This window comes from Phyllostomus hastatus, unplaced genomic scaffold (genome assembly GCF_019186645.2).
Source record: "Phyllostomus hastatus isolate PE091 unplaced genomic scaffold, TTU_PhHast_1.1 phas_scaffold_501, whole genome shotgun sequence".
In the NCBI taxonomy this organism is placed as follows: Eukaryota; Metazoa; Chordata; class Mammalia; order Chiroptera; family Phyllostomidae; genus Phyllostomus; species Phyllostomus hastatus.
The window spans coordinates 11,491,698-11,516,975 of NW_025334033.1; the positions used below are offsets into that span (position 1 = coordinate 11,491,698).

Here is a 25,278-nt window from a genome sequence, read left to right on the forward strand (position 1 = left end):
CCTTGTTAAGAAGAACAGTGCTCTAGTATACTTCAAATGGTTCCCTTCCCCCTACTCCTTGGGAATGAGGGGATTTTTCTTTGGTGTTTACTGTGAGGACCTGGTCAAGCTCCTGGATGTAAGACTCACAGAATTGGGGGGATGAATTCCCACTGAAGTTTTTCTTTAAAGACTTAATATTTTTCAGAACAGTTTGAGTTTCACAATAAAATTTAGAGAAAGGTACAGTTCCCACATTTCCCCTGTCCCCACACATGCATTTCCTCCTGCATTATCAGGATCATTCAGCAGACTGGTACATTGGTACCTAGGATGAACCTATATTTACACATCATAATCACCCAAAGTCGACAGTTTACCTTAGTGATCATTTTTGTTATTGTACATTCTGTGGGTTTGTACAGATGTGTCATAACATATATCCATCTTTATAATATACAGATTATTTTCACTCCCCCCACATCCTCTGTGCTCTGCCTATCCGTTTTATTGTCCCCATAGTTCTGCCATTTCTGGAATGTTGTATATTTGGGATCATACACTATGCAGCCTTTTCAGATTGGCTGCCTTCTTTATCTTAGTGATATGCATTTAAGGTTCCTTCATGTATTTTTATGGCTTGATAGCTCATTCCTTTTTAGTACTAAATAATATTTCATTGTCTGGATGTACCACAGTTTATCTTTTCACCTACTGAAGGACATCTTAGTTGTTTCCCAGTTTTGGCTGTTATAAACAAAGCTGCTGTAAACATCCATGGGCAGATTTTGTGTAGACTACTCTGGAGTTTTTAACTCAGACTTATCCACACTGAGCTTCCAGCAATTGGTCAGTTACAGGTGAGATTTTCCTGGTGGTTCAGGCACTGGTTTACATGGTGGTTTTTGTTCTTGAGTCTCTGCTCCAATAAGCCGTGCCTCTTGTATTTTTCTCTATGGCTCTCTAATATTGGGGTCAGTGGTTTTCACTGTGTCCTTCCCACTCTTATGGATCCTAGAAAAGTTGTTGAGTTTTCAGTTTGTTCAGCTTGTTACTTAATGAGATAGAGTCGTGACTTACAAGCTCTCTACAAGTGGAGTCAAAAACTAGAAGTTCTCAACTACTTTTCAAATATGAAAAATAGTACATAAAAAAGTAGGGTATATACAGGGTATGTACAGGGTAGGGCAAAAGTAGGTTTACAGTTGTTCACATGGAAAATAATACAATAACTAATAAATAATGATATAAGAACAAACTTTGTTTTGCATGCTCACATCTGTAAATCTATTTTACTCCACCCTGCATATGATTTATTTATTTATTTATTCCTCACGCAAGGGCATTTCCATTGATTTCTATAGAGAGAGGGAGAGATTGAGAGAAAGATAGAGAGAAAACATCAGTTGGTTGCCTCCTGTATATGCCCCAGCTGGGGACTGAACCCATAACCCAGGCATGCCCTGACCAGAAATCAGCTGGCAACCATTTGGTGCACAAAATGACACTGAACGTTCCGACCAACTGAGCCACTTCGCCAGGACCTGTATATGATTTTTGAAAAGTAAACTATGTGAAAAAGAATACGATGAAACATTTAAGTCTCTTTCCCATCTTTGATTGTAGTTTGCCAGGGCTCCTCCCCCAAGGAAACCAGTGTTAATAGTTTCATGTATATTCTTTCATAGGTAATCTCAGCATGCAAATGTATGTGTGTATGTAACCTTTTTTTAAAAAAATAAATAGGGCCTTGTTTTTGCTTAAGAGTTTATTTTATATCCACATACAATCTTTCATTCTTTTTTATGGCTGCAAATTGTTCTATTAGATATGTATGTCATTATTTAACACCTCTCATCTCCCCATGATGAACATTTATATTTCCAGACTTTTAATTAAATCAGTATATATCCATGTACATACATCTTTGCAATGTGTGATTATATCCATGAAATATGTTCCTAGGAGTTATTTCCTTAGTATTAGTAAATACATATAGCTGTTTTATGAGTGTAAGATGAGTTTTTCCCCACTTCTTTAGAAAGAAGCCTAAGAAGAGAGAAAATGGGACTGGATGTAGAAGATCAATGCGATTACAAAATGTGGATCCTTCAGGAGTTTCATTACCAGAAACCCCAACCCTGCCAACAGTAGTAGAAGATGAAAATGTAAGAAAGTGCAAATATAATATACTAACTCAATAAAATACTGAAAATTTTGAAGTGTTTGAAACTAGTCTAAAGGGGCATTAAATTATGTTGAAATTGTACTTTATTAGTTTAATACTTGACTGTTATATGGTTTAATGCTATGATTTTCAAACAGTGTGCCACAAGAATTTTTAAAACATTCAATACCTGACTAATTTAGTTAGGTGTGTTACCGAACAAGGGACCAAAAGGGGCAATTATTGGCCCACCCAGGAACACCAAAAACTGTTACAGAGCACAAGGGCCAAAAAAAAAAAAATACTATAACTGAAAGGAACCCCCCAGGTTCATTATGTCCGCTGCCTTATAGGAAAGACATCTCTCAATGCCAAAGATTTGTGAAAAGGAAAGGAAATGTTTATTTAATGCTATACAGACTTAAAGTAGTGACCTAACGTCTTCATTAAAATATCAAAGTCCTTTAGGATACCCACAGACGCCCACAGTCTTCCTTCTCCCCCGTCCTACTTCGGGGTACTGTAACTCTGGAAAAGAAGTGAATATCCGTGTTTCAGGCTCCTGACACCATCAGCTGCGTCACCACCCAAGCAGGATCTCTAATTAATCCAAAGCCATGTGGCACCTTCTCATGGCCTACTGTCAAGAGTTTTTTCACCCTTCTTCCAGGCAAAGTCTCTCCTGCTTTCCAAGCCATGCAGCCAAAGGGAGCAACCCAAAGCTGTGTGGTCGTCTTCTACCAAAGCTGTGGGGGTCTGCACTCTGGTCAAAAACCACATAGTTCTTCTCTCCACCAAGGCTGTGGTGGGGTTGGGGGCAGTCACCATTCTGCCAAAGCCAAGTGGCAGTATTCTGCTAAAGCCAGGTGGTGGTTCCCCCTACTAAAGCTGTGGGTGTCCCCACTGTGGCAAAGCTGTGTGGCTCTTACATGGCCACAGCCGTGTGGTGGCTCTCCTTTCTATTGCCACAGCTGCATGGTTCTTTGCACTGCCACAGCCACGTGGTCCTCTCTCTTACATGACTGCAGGAGTCCCCACTCTGGCAAAGCCACATGGTTCTCTCCCCAGTGGCTGCGGAGTCTCCGTTTTAAATCCCCGTGCCAATCTTCCTCTGCAGCCCCATTTCCAACTCCTCCCACAATCGGCTATGTTTGCCTACATTCCCATATCCTTCCAACTTTACTGGGCTGCCATAGTGAGCCTGGGCAGGCGTGGCCCCATTGTGTGAAGCCAATCTTCTCCAAGCTGTTACATGGGCACTGTAACTCCGGGGACCTGCTCCCCAGTTATGTCTTGGGGGGGAAGTTACTTCCATCTCCCTGGCTCAAAGCATGGCCACAGCTATTTAACAAATCTATGCAACCAGTTAAAAGATAGATATGTTAAATGACCATGCCAGAAGTTAGCTGCAAAGCTGTTGCTGTACAAAACAGCCCTCAATGATTCTGCTCCATTAACCCCTTCCCCCAACTCACACTTGTGGGGGGAGGAAGGGGAAGGACATCTTATGTATCTTTCTAATATTTTCTGGATACCCAGAGTTCTGGACCCCATTTAAAATCTCTTTTTGGGGCCCCCCTCTTGGCTATACACTGTTTCCGGTGCATTGACCTCTTTTCCCTTTGGTTGTCAAATAAAAAAATGACAATAAGCAACACAACAATAGCCATCTAGTGTGAATGAATCAGAATTATACCTTTTTTTGTCAGTTTGGTAAAAAATATATTTTTTGGTGTGCTGCAAAATTTTAGTAGTTTATGTGTGTCATGAGATGAAAAAGGTTGAAAATTTCTGGTTTAATGAGTAAGATTTCTAAGTCATTAAGAAAGGGTTGGATTCTGTATTTCTGTAGATTTATCTACTGTGGGATTTGGGTAAATTACTTAACCTTTTTGAATTCTGGTTTCCCCATTTTTTTATATGGCAACAATAGTAGAAATCTCAACAGGGAGTTGTGAGGGTTAAATGAAATAGTTTCTATAAAGATCCTTACATTGTACAATATTAAGGTCTTAGTAAGCAATCAATAAATGGTAGTTATTAATGTTATCAGTAATAAATATGTTAATAGTGATTTTTTTGCTGTAGTTTAATTTTATAATCTCAGTGAGCATAAAGAGTCTTATTTATCAAATTTATTGTCTCAGTAAGATTGTACTTTTTACTCAAGAGTACCTACTGTTTTTAGTATTTTATACTTAAGTGCTTGATTATAAATTGGGCAATAATTTGTTTGGTGCTTTGCTAATTGCAAATTAAGATACTATGGGAGGAATAGCTTTCAAATTTTTTTGAAGCTTCCACCCATGATAAGAAATATATTTACATTGAACTCATTACACAAATACACACATGCACACACACAACTAAAGCAAAACTTGTAAAATGATACTTAACCTTTACTATATATGATGCACTTCTGTATTTTCTATTCTTTTTTCATTCACTAAAACATATTGCTGGTTGTGGTATATTAAAGTGATTTCATGACCCTGGGTTACAACCTCTGATTTAAAAAACACAGCTGTAGGATAATTTTGATTATGAAATTAAACTGAATCAATTCTCAGCAACTCCAGTTCTTGGCAGTATAACTATTGCTAAGTTAATTTCTCTAAGTTTCATCTCAGTGTTTTTAAAATGTGGTATGTCATTCACAGGATTTCTGAGAGGATTAAATGAGATAATACATTTTATTACAAGGATAGATAGTGTTCATTCATTGAACAACTATTTTTGAATGCTAATGGTGTGTCACCCCTGTTGGTATTGAAAGTAAAGTAGTGAAAAACCTCAAGTGTACATTGTAAGGCAGGAAACAATCAACTCTTTTATGTGTTTGTTTTTGTTTTTGTTTTTAAATAACAGCCTTTGTTACCTCCTGGGCCTTTAGAAATGACTCCTGAAAATCAAGATGATAACAGTGAACTATTTAAAGGATTTCTACAGACCTGGGCAGAAGCGAGCAAGGTATCAGTTGGGAGGGATTTTAGATTTTAGAATCATCTGTTAATGAAATTTTAGTACATGTCTTAACTTAGTACTTTGGTCTCTCCTCTTGTTTCAGACAAGTAGTAGTAAGAACACTGAGAAGGAATTGTCTAGCATTAAAAGGTGAGTTAACATTCCTTGCCTCTATTTACATTTTCTGAGACCTTTAAATTATAAAGACTATAAAACAGGAAATTTTGAAAATGAGGTGAAAAAATTACCTATAATACTTTTACCCGGACAAGTGTTGTTTTTATATATTTCCTTTGAAGTATTAACATATACAAAATCTCTAGATCACAGGTGGCAAACACAAGACCCTCGAGCCCAGTCCGGCCCTCCACCTTGTTTTATCCAGCGGGCACCTTGTTTCTACCCAGCGGCAATGCCGAGCTCCTTGCCCCTAGTTAAGGAGCAGTTACATTTATACAGTCCTAAACTACGTTCTGCCCTTTGAAGGCAACCACAAGGCTGATGTGGCTCCAGTGAAAATGGGGTTTGACACCCCTGCTCTAGTTATAAGCTTCATGAATGCAGGGGTTTTATCTCAATTCCCAGAACAGTGTCTAGCATGTAATATATATTCATACAGTATTTAATAAGTGAATGAATGAATCCACAAACATTTTCCTGTGTTATGTTCTAATGTTTATATAAATTTGCATTATGCTTCTCATTAATATTGTGGTTGCATGTTATTATTAGAGTCTTTAAATTCATTGAATAGTTGCATAATATTTTATTGAGAGGTAAAATTTACTTAACCTCCTGTTTCTTACCCCCTTGGTATCTGGAATTGTTTTCTATTTATTTTTGTCTGTTTGTATATGTGCATGTGTTTGTTGAAGTGTATATGTATGCATAATAGTAGATTATTTCTTTAGGATAGTGGGATTAATGCGTCAGATATTAATTATGCGTCAGATATTAATTACAGACATAATTATGACTTTTAGTACACATTGCTGAATTGTTTTCCAAAATCTTTTTTTTCCTGAAAATCTTACATGAATTTACTCTGCCACTACCAATATATATGAGAGTATGTTTTACTGTAGCCTACTAGTTTTTATTAGTGAAAAATAGTACTTCATGATGAGGTCTGTCCAGAAAGTATCCAGCCATGTACTTTGAAAAATAGAGACATTTATTGAAGAAGATACAGGAAACGGTGTACATAGGACAATGACACTCAGTCCCCTTCAAAGTGGGCACCTTGGAATCTCACACAGTTCCCCCAGTCACCATCAGCTGCCCCGTCATATTTTCCTGAATCTTATCGAGGGTCTGAAATCTCTTTCCTGTCAAAGGTGATTTTAGTTTTGGGAAAAGCCAGAAGTCTCAGGGTGCCAAACCTGGGCTGTTGGGGAGCTGAGTCACCTGGGTGATTTGATGTTTTGCCAAAAAATTGCATGAGTCAAGATGCATGAGCAGGCATGTTGTGGTGATGAAGCTGACAATCACCAGTTGACCATAGCTACAGCCTTCTGAATCATCTGAATAGTTTCCATGAAGGAATGTTCAAGTTTAATGCAAAATCTGATGGAGATTCATTGCTCTAGTCTCTCAGTCATTTTGAATGGGTGCCACATAGTACATAGGCTCACTCAGTGGTCTGCAACTACTACTGACTAATACAGTGAAGTTGTCATGGTTCACACATGTGCATTCCAGTCCACTCTCCTTGGCTGCCAGGTAATGTTGATGTTGCGCCAACTGTTCTCATATTAACAATGGGTGGACTATTTCTGGACAGACCTCGTATTTACTTTGATTTCTTTGGTTGCGTGGAGGTTGAATATTTTCCCATATTTATTTACTAATTGATTTTTCTTTTTTGATTCATCTTTTACTTAATTTTGTCAGTTAAGACTGGTTTTACTTCTAAAATTTTACTTCTTAATTTTCTCAGCTACAAAGCCAGTTTAGGTGGCATGGTCATTAGTGGAGATACTGTTTGTAAAGTTACCAAAGGTTCAATACTGTCTATGGCTCTTCATCCATCAGAAATTAGAACTTTGGTGGCAGCTGGGGCCAAATATGGGCAAGTTGGACTTTGGGATGTGGTAAGTTACTATTCATTTTTTTAAGATATTAAAGTTTGACTGAAGCAAATAGTCTGCAAGAAGATAACCTAGAGCTATTTGTTTATAGATGCCAATTATTTATATATTTGTACTTTGCGATTCTAAATTTAAAGTCTTTTGAAGTGCAAAAGTCATGAATTTTGATGAATTCCAGTTTATCAATATTTTTATGGATTATGCTTTTGGTGTTATATCTAGGAAATCTTTGTCTACCCCAAAGTATTGAAGATTTTCTTTTTTTTTTTCAAAAACTTTTATGATTTTAGCTTTCACATTTAGTTTGCTGATATATCTTGAGTTATTTTTTTGTATATAGTGTGAGGTAAGGGCCCAGGTTTGTCATTTTGTATGTGAATATCCAGTTGCCCAAGCATTATTTGTTGAAAAGACCATTCTTTTGCATTGAATTGCCTTGATGCTCCCTCATTTTTTTCTCTTAATTTTCTGTCAGATTTTTAGTCATGCCTAGGATTAAAAGTTCAGCCCTGGGTCATGTAGCTCAGTGGATTGACTGCCAGCCTGTGAACCAAAAGGTTGCCAGTTCAATTCCCAGTCAGGACACATACCTGAGTTGTAGGCCAGATCCTTGACTGGGGGCATGCAAGAGGCAACCTATTGATGTATCTCTTGCACATTGATGTTTCTCTCCCCCTTTCTCCCTCCTTTTCCCTCTCTCTAAAAATAAGTAAATAAAATCTTAAGTTCAGTTATCATTTATTCAATTATCTATTCACCCACACATTGAGTATTTTGTATTAAGTATTCTTAAATTTTTTTTTTTACTTTTTAAAATATTTATTTATTTGTAGAGAGGGGAAGGGAGGGAGAAAGAGAGGGAACATCAATGTGTGGTTGCCTCTTGAGTGTCCCCCATTGGGAATCTGGCCCACAACTGAGGCATGTGCCCTGACTGGGAATCAAACCAGTGACTCTGGTTTGCAGGCTGGCACTCAGTCCACTGAGCCACACCAGCCAGGGCAAGTATTATTCTAATAACTCCCCAGCCAGTAGACATTTGTGAGCACGGAGTGTTTTTGTCCTCATAGAGTTTAGAATTTAGTAACAAAAACAGCATGAATGAAATAATTTTCAACTATGTGATTGCATATTTGATAAGTGGATTATATGCTGTGACTAATGTCATGAAGGAAAAGTAGTGTTATAAAAACATGTAACGGGGGACTGGCCTAATTTGGAGGATCAGGGAAGGCTTCCCTGAGGAAGTGAGAACTGAGTTGAGGTTTGAAAGCTAAGTAGGAGGGAACCAAGTAAAGAAATTAAGAGTGTTTTGGTCAAAGTGAACAGTATGTCAAGGACCTTAAGCAGGAGGATGCTTGATACATTCAGGGACCTGAAGAATGCCTGTGTGTCTGGAGCATAGCCAGCAAAGGAATGAACACGGGATTAATGGAATAGGAAGAAGCTATAGAGATGGGCAGAGGGCAGATGTATCTTTTTATAAGTTTTGTTAAGAATTTTGTTTCTCATCCTAAAAGCAACCAGAAACACTTCAGGAGTTTTAACCTGGGTGTTCCCTTTAATCCTTTCTAGTATATTCCACTAATGTTTTTGCCCCTTTCCATCCTTACAGCTACCGTGTTTGGCCAGAGCCCATCTCCTTATTTTGGGATTACTATAGTAGTCTTAACTGGTGCTTGTACTTCCAGTTTTCCTACACCAATCCATTTTGCACAGATGGTTGTTTTTAGACTCAAAACAAGCTGCTCCTGGACTCCTTTAGGTTTAAAGTAGAATGCTCTTAACCTGATATATTTAATTTAGAATTGGGTAGGGGGATGGAATTTTCCCATAGAATGTGCAAAAGATAGTCAAATGAGAAAAAATATTACAAAATAATAAGGAAGAAATATAACTTAATACAGTGCACTTCAAAAACTAGTTATCAGGACAGCACCTCCAAGCCCAACACAAGTAGCAGTCATCTGCAGATCGCTTTTTAGCTAATGCTGTGTGACCCCAGACAGAACACAGGCAGTGGGTGACCTTGGATGTGCCAACAGCAATCAAGTCTCAATTCCAAGAGGAGGGTGTACACAGTCTACACAGTGGGTGCACCTTGAGTTACCCAGCTTGGATAATAGGGGAAGGCTGTGCCACTGGATCGATCCTACAGGACACCAATTACATTAAGCCATTCTATCAAGCCTGGGAGACATAGCAGCTCAACCTAATAATATAGAAACAAACAAAGGGAGGCTTCAAAAGTTAGGAGACAAAGAAATATGGCCCAAATGAAAGAACAGATCAAAACTCCAGAAAAAGAACTAAACAAAATGGAGACAAGCAATCTATCAGATGCAGAGTTCAAAACACTGGTTAAAAGGATGCTCAAAGAACTTGGTGAGGACCTCAGCAGCATAAAAAAGATTCAGTCAGAAGCAAAGGATACACTAATTGAAATAAAGAACAATCTGTAGGGAATTAACAGTAGAGTGGATAAAGCTAAGAATTAAATTAGCAATTTGGAACATGAGAAAGCAAGAAGCAACCAATCAGAATAGCAAGAAGAAAAAAGAATCCAAATAAATGAAGATAGTGTAAAGAGCCTCTGAGACAACTTTAAGTGTACCAACATTTCCATGATAGGGATGTTGGAAGCAGATGAGAAAGAGCAAGAAATTTGAAACCTATTTGAAAAAATAATGAAAGAAAATTTTCCTAACTTAGTGAAGGAAATAGTCATGCAAGTCCAGGAAGCACAGAGGGTCCCAAACAATATGGACCCAAAGAGGCCCATTCCAAGACACACCATAATTAAAATGACAAAAATTAAATGCAAAGAGAGAATCTTAAAAGCAGTAAGAGAAAAGCAGTTAGTTACCTAAGAGGGTGGCCCCATGAGACTGTCAGCTGATTTCTCAAAAGAAACTTTGAAGACTAGAAGGGATTGGCAAGAAATATTCAAAGTGATAAAAAGAAAGGACCTACAACCAAGATTACCCAGCAAAGCTATCATTTAGAATTGAAGGAGTGATAAAGTGCTTCCCAGATAAAGTCAAGTTAAAGGAGTTCATCATCACCAAACCAGTATTACATGAAATGTTAAATGGTCCCCTTTAAGAAGAAGATAAAAATATGAACAGTAAAATGTCAATAAATACATATCTATCAACAACTGAATCTAAAAAAAAGATAACCTACAAGCAGAACAAAAACAGTTACAGATAGAGAGAACATTTTGATAGTTGCCAGATGGGTTGCTAGGTGAAAAAGGTGAAGGGATTAAGAGGCACAAATTGGCAGTTACGGAATAGACATGGGGAATAGAATAGTCAAAGAAAAAAAATATATATACAGGACCCATGGACATATATACAGGACCCATGGACATGGAGAATGGTATGAGGATTACCTGAGGGAGTGGGGTGGGGCTGGGTGGAGGGGAATAGAGGGAAATTTGAGACAGATGCAATAACATAATATATAATAATAAAAAGTTAGTTATCAGTGTAGAAATAAATTCTGTAGCCAAGGGGGTAGGGACACAGCATGATTTAGCTTCTATCCTGCTCTACCCCCAAAATCCATACTGGTGAATTGACCAAACCCTGAGATTTCACCTGTATTCTCAAAACTAGAGAGAAGCACATGAGTGGATGTGATAGTTTTTTTCTATTGAGTGAGGAATAAGGAAATGGCTGCTGTGGAAAAATGGGGCAAAAGAGGGGTAAGGAGTGAGAATAATAGGACTAACTCTACGAAGGAGATTTTCTTGGTCTATGGAGACCAAGAACCCTGGAATTATCTTCTGCAGGGTGGACCCCTTGTATTACAGGCTTCCTCCTGCTAGGTGAGTGTTCTAGAAACCCATCTATGTACCAGCTTGCATTGTTTGAGAGGCTGTGTTTGGCTTCAATGAATTTTTTTTGAAGACTCTTTCAACACATTTGCCTGTCACTATGGGTGAGCACACCTGCTCACACCATGCTGCATGTTCAGTTTTTGACCAAAAACGGCATGACCCCGTGCCCTATCATCTCTGTTGACCTGATCTTCCCCAAGCAACTTTTTTTTTGTTTTCCTGGATGAAAAAAATCCTTAAAGGGAAACATTTTGCCAATGTAGAAGAGGTAAAACCCAAAACGTCAGAATCACTACAAGTCTTCAAAATTGATGGGTTCAAAAACTGTTTTGAGCAGTGGAAAAAACGTCTTGATAGATGTATTATGTCAAATAGAGAGTACTTTGAAAGTGATTGAAATTTAAACAAGTAAGAATAAATACACAATTTTTAAAATATAAATTCCGGGTTTTTGGGAGGTCCTCTCTTATAAGCCACCTTCCACCCAACCTTGCTGAGTACGTGGTAAGAATCCTGGTATAAAATAGTGAACAAAATCTCAAAGACTAGGAATTACAACAAATATTGCTTATTGTTTCAGCTAAAATCATCTGTTCATCTTCCCCTTCCTGCCCCCTTCTTTTTTTCTGGGCAACAGAAAAGTCTGTCCTTTTCTGAGAAAAAATGAACTGGTACGAGACACTAGGAGAGTCAGTATGTTATATCAGAGCAACTAATGAGGACAGAGCAATTCAAGCATGATGAAAATGAAAAGAAATGACATAGCAACTAGACAAACACTATAGCAAAAACAACAAAAGAACCTAGCATACAAAGACAAACCTAGAAGAAGAAAAAACTTAAGGAAAGGAAGGAAATTCTTCTCAGTTGTTCCACTAGTAGAGCAGCACTAGTATAGAACTGCACTAGTCATATGGGACTATTTATATTTAAATTAATTAAAATAGAAAATCTAGTTCTTCATTTACACTAGACATATTTCAGATACTTTTTTTTTCCCCTGTGCCCATGCACTTCAAATACTTAATATCTGCACTTAGCTAGTGGATACCATGTTGGACAGTACATAAATAAGACATTTTTATCATCTTAGAACGTTCTTTTGGACAGTGCTGCTATGGAGAAAGTTAATTAACATAAATCAGGTAAAATAAAACTCAAGGAAGAAATAATAAAACAACAGAATGAGATGAAAAAGGAGATTGCAGGATTAAGGAAACAAACTGAAGAGTAGTGGAGCTAGTAAATTAGACAAAGGCAAGGAACAGAGTAGACATTGCTGGAGATTAAATTACAGACATTAAGGAAAGATTGGAAGTAATATCACAGATGAAAAAAGGGTTTAAGAGACAAGCCAATAGTAAAAGAAAGAAAAAGAGAACCCCAGAAATGGAACAGAAGATACATTTAAGTGTATTTTCCTGAAAGGACAGGATTGAATTGTAGATTGAATGTGTACACCAAGTTCTAGAAAAATTTGAGACTTTAAGGATAAGGAATTCTTTAGGCAGAAAAGAACAGGTTATATTCAAGGGGAAAAGCCAGGCTTGCCTCAGTTTTCTATAGCAACATTTCATATAATGTCTACAAAATTTTGAGGGAAGGAAGTATGGTCCCAGTACTTACCCAGACCAAGCTATTGTTTTAATGTAAAGGCAGCAGGTAGGTATTCATACATGTGAAAAAACTCAAAAAATGTAAGGCCTATGAGTTCATCTGGAAGAAAATGGCTTAACAGTAAATCTCAGCCAATTAAGAGTAAATCAAAATGAATTCAGGAATGGAGAAGCTTGACAAAAGAATTGATGATAAACAGACTCCATTTAAATGCAGAACTAAAACAACTGTATGGACTATGGTTACAGAAGTGAATATAAATGTGATTTTCTTGAACAAAATAAAAGTAATATAACAGCCCTGGCCATGTAGCTCAGTTGGTTGGAGCATTGTCCTGTAAACCGAAAGGTTGCGGGTTGGATTCCCAGTCATGGCACATACCTAAGTTACAGGTTTAATGCCTAGTCTAGGCACATATGGGAAGCAACCAATCAGTGTTTCTCTTTCACACTGATGTTTTTCTCCCTCTTTCTTTCCCTCCCCCTCTCTCTAGAGTCAATAAGCATGTCCTCAGGTGAGGATAAACAAAATAAATAAAATAAAATAATAATAAAATAGAGAGATGGAGAAAGGAGATCAAAGAGAGATGAGAATAATGTCTTGATCAACAGAAATCATCTAAAATTGAGACATAGTTAAAAATAAACATAATGACTATAACTGCTTTATGTATTATTTTTTCTGTTTTAGGAGATGTATTTTTTAAAGAAATACCGGAAGTTCAAAAATTCCTTTAGCCTAATTTTCTTTTATTATTTTGAAGTATAGCTAAATTTAATACTTTTAATAATGGCATATGTAGCATGATCTTATTTTTTTTCTAAATTTCTTCTCTGTCATTCTATAAATTTAAGTAGATATAAAGATATGTGTAATGACCACTTAGTATTTTAATGGTAATTTTGGATTTGGAGTAATTTTTTTAAACTTTGTATATTTTCGTGTTGTGTGAATAACAATGGACAGTTTTGTTTTTCTAAAAAATAAAATCTATAAACAAATATGCCAAGGTGTTAACAGTGTTAAACTTTGGATAGGAGGAGTATGTGTGGTTGTAATATTTTGTCTGTCTTTTCCTTACAAATTCTTCTGTTTATTTTAAAACTTAAAATAGACTTCTGGTTAAAATGGAGGTGTAGGTAGACACACTTTGCCTCCTTGCGCAGCCATAGAAAAAATTACAAGATTGCAAAACTAGTAACTACCAGAACCATCAGAAAATTGAGCTGTATGGAAGTCTGACAACCAAGAATTTAAAGAAGACACATTCCTCCAGATGGGTAGGAGGGGTGGAGTTGCAGAAATGGGTGGAAAGGCAGTGTGGTGCAAAAAGTTAGTGGTGGCAGTGATGGCAGCAGAATGGATGGGAGGGATGCCTTTGGAGTGAGTGATCCTAACCCCAGGTTGTGCAGCCCAGGCTTCCAGCACTGGGAAGATAGATCCCCATTACTTCTGGTTGTAAAAACCAGTGGGGATTGGGGCAGCAGAAGAAACTGCCAGATTTTTGCTGCTTACAGGGCCACCATGGTCTTAGAATGTATGCAAACCTACCCACTTCGGGATTCACTGCCAGGGCAGCAGATGGAAGGGCACCAGCTGCACATGGGAAGAAGGTGAAGTGACTGGAATGGGGCAAATGCCAGCCAAACTGCCAGAAGGCGGGTACTGGCATTGTCCCCTCTCTAAGCTTTCCCCACAAAGCCACAAAGTGGTGAAGCAGGTTCTTCACCCTAGCAATTACCTAAGGCTCCGTCTCACACAGTTTACAGGTGCCTTTTCTGCATAGGCCACGCTACTAAGACAGGAAGTAAAAGCAGCTCTACCTAATACATAGAAACAAAGACAGGGAGGCTGTTAAATTGAGGAGACAAAGAAATATGGCCCAAATGAAAGAACAGAATAAAACCCCAGAAAAGAACTAATGTAATGGAGATAGCCAACCTATCAGATGCAGAGTTCAGAACATTAGTTATCAGGATGTTCAGAGAACTTGAGTATAGCCAAAAAAAAAAAAAAGAAGAAATGATGATTACATCAAGTGAAATAAAGAATAATCCACAGGAAACCAACAGACAAAGGAAGGAAGCTGGGATTCAAACCAACAATTTGGAACATAAGGAAGAGATAAACATTCAACCAAAACAAAAAGAAGAAACAAGAATTAAGAAAAAACGAGAGTAGGTTTAGGAACCTCTGGGACGCCTCCAAACGTGCCAACATCTGAATCATAGGGATGCCAGAAGGAGAAGAGGAAGAGCAAAAAATTGAAAACTTATTTGAAAAAATAATGAAAGAAGAATTCCCTAATTTGGTGAAGGAACTAGATATACAAGTCCAGGAAGTACAGAGAATCCCAAACAAATTGGACCCAAAGAGGGACACACCAAGACACATCATAATTAAATGCCAAAGTTTAAAGATGAAGAATCTTAAAAGCAACAAGAGGAAAGAAGAGAGTTACCTACAAAGGAATTCCCATAAGACTATCAGCGGATTTCTCAAAAGAAACTATGCAGGCATGATGGGACTGGCAAGATGTATTCAAAGTGATGAAAAGCAAGGACCTAAAACTTAGATTACTTTATCTAGCAAAGCTATCATTTAGAATGGAGGGGTAGATAAAGTGCTTCCCAGACAAGGTAGAGCTAAAGGAGTTGATCACCACCAAGCCATTATTATAGGAAATGTTAAAGGGAATTATTTAAGAAAAAGAAGATCAAAACAAGGAACATTAGAAAGGCAACAAATTCACAACTCTCAATGACTTAATCTAAAAAATTAATAAGCAAACAACCAGAATAGGTACAGAATTATAAATATGATGATCATTTGGAGAGTTATTAGCTGGGTGGGGGAAGAGGGAGATTGGAGGAAATGGTGCCGGGATTAAGAAGTATAATTGGTAGGTACGAAACAGACTGGGGCATGTTAAGATAGTATAGGGAATGGAGAAGCCAAAGAACTTACACACATGACCCATGGACATAAACTAAGAGGGGAATTCCTGGAGGGAATGGGGGTACCAGGCAGAGGGGGGCAAAGGGGGAAAAATTGGAACAACTATAAGAGCATAATCAATAACATATAAAAAATGAAAAAGAAGAAAACAAAAATGGTGGAGTATTTTGCAGCAAACTCAGCCAGATTTGGAGATGGATAGTTGCTTTGGTTCATAATACTATGTATGGCATAGAATATAACTTAGATCAGAAAAGTGATGATTTAATCCAGTTGTGGAAATGAAGATTCTTACATGTAAAATATTAATGTGGAAACTCAAATACATGCATTTTCATGGTGTATTTAGAAGACAAACTATTTCTAAACTCATATTTTGTCCTAGTACCTAATACCTTGTGAAAATTATTCTAAGAATGCTAGGTGTACCCATATTACATAGCAGCATACTTAGGAAGCAAAATGATAATGGTATTTGATATGGGTTTTTTTTTTTTTTTTGGTGGTAAGGAATAATACTATGTGTAAAATAAAAAGTAGACCTCTCATTTCCTGACAGTTTTATGAACTGAAGTTATCCCAAGTAGTGATTTTTTTCTTCTGTATAATGAAAAAACTAATTTCCAAAAAAATGAAACTGTTAAATGTGACTTCTTGTTGGATTGAAAATTAGAGAAAAAGTAGCTTTTGATAGTATAAACTTTCTAGTTCTGATTTTCTGAATGGGAGGTGGGTACAATGATAGGCTAAGTAAAGATGATATAATACAGATGTAAATTGTTTAGATGCCATGACATAGAAAATATTACTGCTTTTCATTAGTTTTTGTCCCTGTCCCTTTCCCCAACTGTCTTCCAGACTCACCAACCTAAAGAAGATGGAGTTTATGTTTTTCAACCCCATAGTCAGCCGGTTAGTTGTCTTTACTTCTCACCCGCCAATCCTGCTCACATACTGTCCCTGAGCTATGATGGCACACTACGCTGTGGGGATTTTTCCAAGGCTGTTTTTGAAGAGGTAAATGTTAATGTGTTTACATGTTGATCTCAGGTGCTATTCTGGATTCTTTATGAAATGCCACATGAATAATTATTATACCAGTCAGATTGGGTAAGATGGTAGTGACTTTGGAACTACACCTCCTAAGTCCCAAACCATCTATTACTACTAGTGTAACCTTGGCAAGTTACTTAACCTCTTTGTGGTTAATTTGCCTTAGTTGTTAAATAGTATAGTATCTTATAGGTATCTTATAGGTCAAGAGGATTAAATGCTGATAATGAGTTAATGCAGTAGAGTACTTAGAACAGTCTGGCACATAAGGTTTTCTCTTATTATTTTTATTGTTTCAAAAAGCTTTTAAATAAAAGAACTCTTTTTTTTAGGCTTAACACATACTTTTTCATTCAGGAAAAAATATATTGGAATATAATTATACTTCTTTTGATCATTGCTGGCCTTTGCAGATACGAATTTTGTGGAGATGAGTCTTAGAAGTGACAAAAAAGACTGTAGAAGCTCATCACTGCATAGTACTATATTACATTCTGCCTAAAACTTTTGGCTTGTAACATAACACAGAAACTACAAAATTTGGTTTTCTCTAGTCTTCTAGTTAAGATTTATCATGTCTTATATGCCATATGTATTGGGGTTAGCTCAACTGTTTCTATCTGCTGAAGTTAGAATGAAAATCTGCCATTGAATGTTATATAATTGTGCTCTGGCAAGGAACAGATATCCAGGCTGTTTTATGCAGAAGATCTTAGGCCAAGTTGATCTGTAACCAAATTTATCTAAGTTTATTGTTAAGGATAATGTCTTTTGCTGGGCTGGTCTAAACCCTGCTGGTCTAAATCCCCGTTTAAGAATAGTTGAAAGATATTGGGCTCGTGCTCGCTCACGGTCACTCCTCCTCCCAGAGGCACTCTACCTAGATCACCACCAGGTGACTTACTTCTTGGAGGTTTTCTAACCAGTTTGACCTCTGGCAGGGTTGGCCTGAGGCCTGGGGAATCCTCACATTGCTGGATCCCAGTGATCAAGTTTTGGCCTACTACTTAAATGTCTACTGCGTAATGCTTACAACAAACATATCAGTTGAGGTGCTTAACCATATCAGATTTCCTTAATAAGAGAATTCTCATAAATCAAACTCTTTCCTTAACATTGAATTTAATCTTTGTGAAACTTAGATGTAGGTTTAGTGACCTTTTGTAGTCAGCCTCCTCTCCCTTCCCGAAGTCCCTAGCAACCACTGATGTGATTACTGTGTCCCTGTAATTTTGCCTGTTACAGAATGTTGAGTGAATGGAATCATTTGGAATGTAGCTTTTTGTGTTTTGTTTCTTTCACCTAGCCTGACACTTTCAAGATTCATTCATAATGTTGCATGCATTAGTACTTTGTTCCTGATACTACTGATTGAACAGTTACCTTGTGTTAGACATTAACTTGAGTGTGCTTTTTATATGTTATTAAGCTTTATAACACTTTATGAAATAGTAGGTAATGTTATCTCTCATTTAACAGTTGAAAAACTGAGGTAAAGGGGTTTATTAGTTCGCTCAAGGACATAAATGGCAGAACTAGAATTTGCACTTGGGTCTGTCTGACTCCAAAGCCTTAACACTTAACCATTTTAATATACTGACTGAATACTTCAAGTTTCATTCGTGGGTTTTTGGGGTATATGGTGGTTGGGATGCCTTTGGTATATTACTTGGATAATCTCAGTTTATAATATTATTAAAACTAAAAATCAGCAGTAGTTCATGATTCAACAATGAGAATTGTGGTCCTCCTCTCTCAGTTGAGTACTGACACATTTTACATTTATTTTTTAATCCTAATGTGTGTGAGCCCTGAAACCAAAGTGATAGTGGATTATAAGTGATTAAAAATAATAATACACATTCATGATAAAACATTTATTGTAAATAGGGTATGTAGAGCAAATCTGCCCTTTCCCCATTTTCCCATCCTTGTGTTTTTTGGGTGTATTTCCAGAAAGTACACATGTGCTTACAAGCATACAGAGGTTTTTTTCTTTGCACTAGTATAGTATGGATTCACACTATATACATACTTTTTTGCAACTTGTTTTTTGCACTTACTAGTATATCTTGGGCAGCTTGTAGTATAAGTCTTCCCTATTCTTTTTATCATTGTACAGTATTTCAAAGTAGAGATGTACCATCATTTATTTAACAGCATCTCTTGGTGGACATTTAGATAATCTCTTATTGCTATCGTAAGCAGTTTTGCAGTAGGCATCCTTATTTATATCTCAGTGAAATTATTAGGTATGAGCATTAGATATTTTGATAGATGTATCCTGCTCAGCTGTCAAATTTTGTATGTCTTTATACTTAACTTCAACCGAGAGTAGGTGAGCATTCAGCCATATATCTTGGACTTTATTGGCAAAGTTACTTGTTATTTAAGGTATTTCAGTTGGGTAGAATTCAAATTTAGTCCATTTTGTATTAAGTTTCACAGGGTAGATCTGCAACTGAGGTTTGTTGGATTTAAGAGACTTGGGATGTAGCCTTGACATAGTTGGATGGGCCATTTGATTTGGGTGAGTCTCACAACTGATCAGTGCTTCAGTTTCCATCTCTGTAAGTGGGGATGATCATTTTGCCCTGTGCTTCCTGTGGGATGGAGGATAAATGAAGTTATTGGGTAAAGTGTTTCATAACTTAAAAGAAAAGATTTTATTTATTTATTTTTAGAGAGAGGGGAAGGGGAAGAGAATGAGAGGAAGAGAAACATCAATGTGTGGATGCCTTTCACACGCTGCATACTAGGAACCTGGCTCACAACCTAGGCATGTGCCCTGACTGAGAATTGAACCAGTGACCCTTTGGTTCCCAGTCCAGCGCTCAATCCACTGAGCCACACCAGCCAGGGCTTCATAACTTTTGAATGAAAGAATTTATGCACTGGCTTTCTTTAAAAGAAGAGTTATATAAAATTGATTGTTACTTATATCCTTAGGTATACAGAAACGAGAGAAGTAGCTTTTCCTCCTTTGACTTCTTGGCAGAAGATGCCTCCTCTTTAATAGTAGGACACTGGGATGGAAGTATGTCATTGGTGGATAGAAGGACACCTGGAACTTCTTATGAAAAACTTATCAGTTCTTCTATGAGAAAAATAAGAACTGTTCATGTCCATCCAGTGCATAGACAGTATTTCATAACTGCAGGATTGAGGTATGTTCTTCATAAAACTTTATGATTTCAGGCCTTTTATGTTAGGAAAAATGTTTCACTTTTGTTGTAAAAGACATCTGGCTTTCATGATACGCACAGCTGGATAATCTTCCTTTGTATACAGAGTTTTTTTTTAGTATCTTTTTTTAAAAGATTTTATTTATTTAGAGAGAGGGGAAGGGACCTGGCCCACAACCTAGGCATGTGCTCTGACTGGGAATCAAACTGGGAACCTTTTGGTTCACAGGCTGGCACTCAGTCCACTGAGCCACACCAGCCAGGGCTTGAGTATCATTTTTTAAAAATGAGATATTCTTTTGGATATAATAAATAAGTGGAAGTAATGAAACAGGTACACATTTTTATTTTCCTTACCTTCGTATGCATTTACTTCTGATCTTTTGAGAAGAAAACTTGTAAAAAAAGTTATATGTGACCTATAACTTGTTGGTCTGTGTTAATTTTTTTCTTGGAGAGATTGGAAAACCAACTGGATTCTTGTCTGTCTATACCCACTGATTACATTATTATGCTATAGTTTTTGGAATTTTTCTAAAATTTTAACTTTGCTAGTGTTTATAAAAATACAGAAGATTAGAGAGTTCTATCTTAATTGTCCTTCAATGTAGTGAGTATTTGAGTGTCTAATTTATTCTAGACACTATTCTAGTGGCTTATTAGATGGACTGTGGTAACACTGAATCATTTTTTTTTTCATTACAGCGATGTTCATCTTTATGATGCTAGGCGCCTGAATCCCAAGGGAAGCCAGCCTTTGATTTCTTTGACTGAGCACACAAAGAGCATCGCTTCTGCTTATTTTTCACCTTTTACTGGTAACAGAGTAGTGACCACATGTGCTGATTGTAAGCTGAGGTAAATTGGAAAGACAGAAATAGGCTGTTAAAAGAATCTAAAATATCTGTAGTTACTGTGTCAATAAACCAGTAGCTTTGTTTACTGCTGCTCCCTGTTCAATCACTAGTGGTATTGTTTTATAGCTATAGATAGGTTCCTGGAGGTCAGTGACCTATATTTGATGGCTTTTCAGAAGTTTTTGTGTCTGGAAATGTCCTTCAGATTGGCAAGGAAGGCCTGTAGCTAACCTGGAGAATTGATGTCAGGCCTCCCTTTCAGCAGTGAACAATCCCAGAAATCCCAATGAGAGCAGGCTCATGATACCTTGAAAGGGAAGTAATTTTAGTGCGGGGAGAAGCTCGCTCTTTGGGGATGGTAGGTTCTACCTGACAAGTGAAAACAAGTGAAGTGCTGAATGGAAGCTGCAGAGCCCCAGGACATGTGCAGACAGAAAAGATACAAAAACTGGACTTCTATATAGACTAGTAGGTACAGTTTTATGGTTTCAGCTTTGCTACCTTTCTATAGCTACTTCCTAAAAGTGGATTTAAAAATGTAAGTAAATCAGTTGAACCAAAAATAGAAAATAATGTCAATAAAAAAAGATGTGATGTTAATGCAGCCACAAAGAAAAATGATTGTGTTCTCTTCCTGAGTCCTTGATTTTCCTTAACATTGCAAGCATTTCTCAATTTACGAGAATTTTATCTTAAGTGATTTTGGAATTGACTAATTATTTTTACATCAAGGATCCATTGAATGTATACTGTGAGCCAGGCTCTAGAAAGGCACCTGATTTCAATTTAGACCCATCTGTTGGGAAGAGCTTGGTCTGCAGTGTGTAGCATGTGCCCAGTTTGTTTCTAGTAAAGTCTTTGCACATTACCAGGTGATGCATTAAGAGATTTAGTCACCAGGCAGTGGCAGCTCAGTCTTCACTTTCCACCTACATAGTGTCCTTTGTCTCATGAGCTACCTGTTTGTGTCATTCCTGTTCATTTGCACCGTAGAGTTTACTCTCATTACATTAGCTGTTAGGGATTGGCTTTTTGGTCATCTAATTAGGTGGTAAGCTCTAGTCCCAAGAAACTGCACTGGAATAGCTAGGTACGAGGAAAAAGGGGAAGGAGGTAGTGATGTGGTTCGTTTCTTTCTGCCAGCGTACCTGGTGGATGGAGGCTCTGGGCTCCTCCAGCTGCTTCACCAGACCTCCTCCCCTTGTGTGGGTCTAATTCTCATCAGCATCTGGAAATGACACAGCCAGACCCTCAGTTGATGAGTCTCTTGAGGAAATGGTTCTTGATTCATTCATGTACTTTTAGATTATTTGTGCATTTTTAGACCACATGCCTTATGTATGACCTATATTATTGTGAATCTGAATATAGTTTAGAATCCAGATTACTTTAGAGCACAGGTGGCAAACACAAGTCCCACAGGCTGAATCCGGCCCTCCACCTCGTTTTATCTGGCCTGGCACCTTGTTTCTACCTGGTGGCAGCGCTGAACTCTTGCTTAACTGTTAAGGAGTAGTTACATTTATACAGTCCTAAAATTACATTCGGCCCTTTGAAGGCAACCATGAGGCTGATGTGGCCCCTGGTGAAAATGAGTTTGACACCCCCGCTTTAGAGTGTACATTTTAAGTGTGGAGTAATAATGTTTAAATAAACTATTTCTACACTACACAATAAGCATTGAATTTTATAATATTCTTTGTAATTTTTATTAAATATATTAGCTGAGATTAGATCCTGATTCTATATATTTTAAAATGACAGTCATATTCCATGTCATGAACCAATGAAAAGATTATTAAACACACTGATGTTATTTCAGAAAATTTACAAAAAACAATAAAAAGAGCATTACTTTATTCTTGTTCTTGATTTTGCAGAATCTTTGACAGCAGCTGTATGTCCTCTCAGATTCCTCTCCTCACCACCATCAGGTACGTTTCCAGATACCAAATAATGTAGACGCTGGATTACTATGGGCTATTTGTTGGAGTTCATTCACTAGACACTGATTGTCAAAGAGATGTAATAAGTCTGATTGTTGTGTTACATTGTGTAAGTGTTGCAGGTTGCTACTTCCTCTCCAGTCCAGAAAGGGTTCTTGCTTCCAGGTTCCCTGTGTTTATAAAGAGGTTCAATCTCTTTCAGTCAGTAGCTGTTCTCTGCAGCTGGGTGGTTATTTTTGGTTAAGGTGATTGACTTTATTCCAATCTGCATTATTCATGTTATATTATTAAAGAAGATGGTAACTGCTCACTTTTTGATGAGCGCCCTCTCACTTTATTTCTTTGGTTACCCTCTTTTTATATCTGCTACTTTTAATGTAGCTATTTACATCAAACTTTACTGGATGCCTTTTTCCTAGACATCCCTCTTTATCTTTATTTATTATGTTGGGGACAGGGCAAGCAATAAATGTTGATTGTTGCTTCAGGAGTTTTATAGTCTATAGAGGCTACATTTTAAGTGTATTTGTTTCTGTTTCACAAACTTCTTAAGTTACTTTTTTCAAACTTTATTCTAGTTTATTAGTTTCTAATGTGTATTTTTATTTATGTATTTATTACTTTTTTACTTTTATTAGTATTTATTTTATGCTGAATTTAGTCCTGGGCCATAAGTTTTTGTTTCTTCAGTTTCTGGGACATCTTACTCTAGTGCAGCCTCCTCATAAGTTTTTGTTTCTTCATTCTTCTGGGACATCTTTCTCTAGTGCAGCCTCCTCATCTGGTTCAGGAACAACCTGCTCTTTGTCAGGAAGGAGTGTCTCAGTGCAGCAGGGAGACCTCCTGTGTGGGTTCACCCGCCCGTGAGCTCTGTAAGTTCTATGCTGCATCTTGGGAGCTTTGTTCACTTGCATGTGCTCAAGGACCAGAGAGTCCACATCTATGCCCTTAAGTTCAGCATTACTCTCTGTGCTTTTAAGCATGTGCAGCAAAAACTCAGCACTGTTTTTGGGCCACTAACCCTGTGTCTGGCCCCTGTATTTGGCCTGGGCACGCCTGCCGACCCCACCATTGTAACGACAGAATGGCACACATTGCTTCTGTAAAGTGACACCCTTTGGGTATGTGGTGGCTTTTTGGATGTGCATACCCTTGATGGCCTGGGCAGTTTCACAAGTGTTCTTAAAGTGAACATGAAGATTTGAACCTCTTGTTTTTGCATGATTTTGTGGGGTTTTCTGGGTCAAGTGAATAGTGAATCATTTTCAGAGGTCACCTCTGGCTGCTTTTGTAGTCTAGAGTATATTTTTTAAAAAATTTATCTAGGGTGATGAATCTGGGGTCAGTATGAATTTTCATTGAAGATAGCACCATTGAGGGACAGTGGGAAATTTGGTTCTCTGTAGTCCATACTTTAATAAGAAAGGGCTGTTAATAGTATTAAGGTATAGAGAGTAAAAGGACAGTACTTTTCTTTCTGCTTTGGAGAGCAGTAAAGAGCCCCAAATGTATTTTTTACCATTTTAATTTATTTTTAGTTGTGGTTATAAACCACCTTAACCATTTTTAATGTGCAGTTCATTAGTGTTAAGTATATTTGCATTGTTGTATAACAGATTTTTAGAACTTTTTCATGTTACAAAACTGAAACTTCTATGTACATTAAACATTAGTTCTTCCTTCCCTCTCCCCTCAGACCTGGACAACCATTGTTAATTTCCATTTCAATCATTTTGACCTCTTTAGATACTTCATGTGAGTGATATTATATGGTATTTGTCACAATGTGACTGACTTCACTTAGCATAATATGCTGGAAGTGCACTCATGTTCTAGCATGTGACAGTGTCTCCTGTTTTTAAGACTCCATAATATTCCATGTATGTCTGTGCCTCATTTTTTATCTGTTGTGGACATTTGGGTTGGTTCTACCTCCTGGTTATTATGAAAAATGCTGCAGTGAACATGGGTGTGCAAATATCTCTTCAAATCCTGCTTTGAATTATTTTGAATAGATACTAGAAGGGGAGTTTAAATTGATTGTGTGGTAATTCTTTTTTTAATTGAGGAAACTCCATACTATTTTTATGTTTATAAAATTTTTATTTACTTTTGGAGAGAGGGTAAGGGAGGGAGAAAGAGAGGGAGACAAACAGCAATATGCGAGAGATACATCGATCTGTTGCCTCTCGCGCTCCCCCAACTGGGACCTGACATGCAAACCAGACATGTGTTCTGGGAATCAGACCAATGACCTTTTGGTTTGCAAGTCAGTGCCCAATCCATTGAGCAATGCCAATCTGAGCTCCATACTGTTTTTCCATAGCAGCCACATCATTTTACATTCCCACCAAGAATTGCGCTGACTGGTGTGGCTCAGTTGGTTGGAGCATCATCCTGTAACCAAAATGTTGCAGATTCAATTCCTGGTCCAGGCACGTGTGGGAGGCAACCAATAGTGTTTCTCTGTCACATCTGTGTTTCTCTCTCTCCCTTCCTTTCTCTTGGAAAGCAATGAAAAAATGTCCTCAAGTGAGAATTTAAAAAATGTACCCAGGTTCTAATTTCTATATATTCATGAATAGTTGTTTTCTCTTTTTTGTTTATGATTATCC

At 37.4% G+C, this 25,278-nt stretch overlaps 1 protein-coding gene and 1 pseudogene across 1 annotated transcript in view; one reads left to right on the top strand and one right to left on the bottom strand.

The window, feature by feature from the left end:
* Positions 1 to 25,278, top strand: part of WDR76 (WD repeat domain 76) — a 53,144-nt gene that overhangs the window by 25,652 nt on the left and 2,214 nt on the right. Inside the window, exons 5-12 of the mRNA XM_045822959.1 lie at positions 2,021 to 2,147; positions 5,015 to 5,116; positions 5,214 to 5,260; positions 7,050 to 7,203; positions 16,481 to 16,639; positions 19,625 to 19,842; positions 20,566 to 20,718; positions 22,598 to 22,651. Of these exons, the coding sequence (XP_045678915.1) occupies positions 2,021 to 2,147; positions 5,015 to 5,116; positions 5,214 to 5,260; positions 7,050 to 7,203; positions 16,481 to 16,639; positions 19,625 to 19,842; positions 20,566 to 20,718; positions 22,598 to 22,651 (1,014 nt within the window). The remainder of the gene's footprint in view (positions 1 to 2,020; positions 2,148 to 5,014; positions 5,117 to 5,213; positions 5,261 to 7,049; positions 7,204 to 16,480; positions 16,640 to 19,624; positions 19,843 to 20,565; positions 20,719 to 22,597; positions 22,652 to 25,278) is intronic.
* LOC123808362 lies at positions 23,321 to 23,926 on the bottom strand (annotated as a pseudogene).